The sequence below is a fragment of the Gymnogyps californianus genome, unplaced genomic scaffold (assembly GCF_018139145.2).
Source record: "Gymnogyps californianus isolate 813 unplaced genomic scaffold, ASM1813914v2 HiC_scaffold_158, whole genome shotgun sequence".
Taxonomy (NCBI): Eukaryota; Metazoa; Chordata; class Aves; order Accipitriformes; family Cathartidae; genus Gymnogyps; species Gymnogyps californianus.
Genome location: NW_026114039.1, coordinates 97,370 through 99,549, shown reverse-complemented (window position 1 = coordinate 99,549; position 2,180 = coordinate 97,370). Strand labels below are relative to the sequence as shown.

The window sequence follows — 2,180 nt, the reverse complement described above, 5'->3', positions numbered from 1 at the left end:
GCTTCTTGGCGATGCCCTGCATGTCCCCCCGCTGCTGCTCGAAGCCTGCGGGGACACGGGGCTGGCACCGAGCGGGGCTATTGGGGGATGGAGACCCCCAGCCCCAGCCGGATCCCGAGGTGGGGGGGTCCCAGGAGCCCCCCACCACCACCACCACCACCACCCGCGCCGTACCTTCGATGGTGATGCGCATGTCGTCGGCGGCAGCGCCGGGACCCTGCTCGCAGGGACAGTGGACGCTCAGCTTGAACATGCCCAGGGGCTCTGTGGGATGAGGGGGGGGGCTGAGGAGAGCGGCCGGGAGGGGTGGGGGGTCCCGTGGGGACCGGGGCGGGGGGGGGGGGGGGGGGGGACGACGACGACCCCGACACAGGGGACAGGGTGAGGGACCCCGCTCACCGCTGCTGCTGAGCCACTGCTGGACGACGTCGGTGACATCGAACCACAGCCACTCTTCCTCCGCCGTCGCCCGCACCGAGCGCCCGTGCAGGTACCGCCACGAGGCGTTGCCGTAGCCCTGCGGCCACAACGCCGTGGATGGGGGGGGGTCCCCAAAGCCCCCCCCCGCCCCGCGTCGCCAGGACGCATCCACGGGGCAGGGGGGGGGGGGGGCGGTGTCCCCAAACCCCCTCATCCCATGTCCCTAAACCGTGGTCCCCAAACCCGCCGCGTCCCCAAAAGCGCATCCCCGGGGTCCCCAAAGTCGCCGCGTCCCCTCTGCGCTCACCGTCCCCGCGCCTATTCCTGCCACGGCCGCCCCCCCCCCCCCCAAACGTGTCCCCAGACACGCCCCCACGTGTCCCCAAACCCCGTGTCCCCACGGCCGTGGCATCCTGCATCCCTGGTCCCCGTGTCCCCACGGGGTTCCCCACATCCCACCGCAGCGTCCCCTGTCCCCGTGTGTGTGTCCCCCCCCCCCGCCCCGTCCCCACCTGGTAGAGCTCGAGGCGCTGCTCGACCCCCAGGTTCTCGGCGCCCGCCCGCTGCCGCAGCATCCGCAGCTCGGCCCGGTGCAGCAGCGCCTCGTGCCCGATCTCCGCCCGCACCCGCGACGTGTTGAAGATGAAGAAGGTGCTGTGGCTCGTCGGGCGCCAGTGCTCCAGCGGGCCTGTGGGGACACGGCGCTGTCACGTGGCCCCGCCCCGCCGAGCCCCGCCTTCCCCGCGCCGTTCACTCTGGAGCGGAGTGATGGCCACAGCGGTTTGTTTTTTCCCTCAGCCATCCCGTACGCGCGGCCTGGACCCCGATCTCGGGGGGGGGGGGGGGCAGTGTGGATGCCCTGAGGTGGCACCGCTCCCCCTCCCCCGCCCAGGGGACCCAGGTGTCCCCACGCCTGCCCCCCCCCCCCCCCCCCCCCCCCCCCCCCCCCCGCCCTCCACCCTGGGCAGGGAACCGTGGGCCCGGCCAGGCCTCCTCGAGCTCAACAAAGCTCCCTCAGAGCCGGGAATTACTCAGCAAACCACAACGTCCGGCACATCCCTGAGTGCCACCGCGGCCGGGAGGAGCTGCTGGGGGGGGGACCCAGGCGCCCGGCTGAGGGGGGGGGGACGGGACACTGAGGCATCCAGCCTGGGGGCACCCAGGTGTCTGGCTGAGGAGGGGGGGACGACACCCAGGCATCCGGGCTGGGGGGCACCCAGTTGTCTAGGTTGGGGGGAAGGAACCCAGGCGTCCGGCTGGAGGGCACCCAGGCACCCAGGCCAGGGACGGGGACCCAGGCGCCGGCGCATCGCTGCCGCCAACCGCCCTCGGCAGCACCCGGCTTCCCGAGCATCGATTCCCGGCCGCCCTCCCACGAGTGACCCAGGCCACGGGTGTCCACGGGCAGCCTCCCCCCCACCCCACCCCTCGCCCCACGGGGACCCCCGCTCACCCTCTCCGGCCGGTTCCATCGGGAAGCGGTGCAGCTCCTTGGCGTAATATTCATCGGGGTCGTCGGGTGGGCGCAGCCGGGCCCGCTGCCGCAGCAGTTCCCGGGTGCTGTTGTAAAGCGCCCGGACCTCTTCGGGCAGAGGCCGGGGCGGGGATTCGGCGGGAGGCGCCGGTAACCGGAGCTTGCTCAGGATCTGACCCCGGACCGCTTCGATGCGTTTCCTCCGCGCCGCCTCCAGGTCCAACGAGCGGCACGTGGAGAGCGCCCGGGCCGCCCCCAGCAACGCCAGCAGCACCGCCAGCTCCAT

General features: G+C 73.3%; 1 protein-coding gene across 1 annotated transcript; it reads right to left on the bottom strand.

The window, feature by feature from the left end:
• Positions 1 to 4: 4 nt before the first annotated feature.
• On the bottom strand, positions 5 to 2,180 carry TGFB1 (transforming growth factor beta 1; the record flags this gene model as incomplete). Its single annotated transcript, XM_050913881.1, has 5 exons — positions 1,874 to 2,180; positions 933 to 1,108; positions 400 to 517; positions 175 to 264; positions 5 to 45 (listed from the first exon to the last, which is right to left on the bottom strand). Coding segments are annotated over exons 1-5 (732 nt in total), but the record flags the coding sequence as incomplete, so codon positions are not given.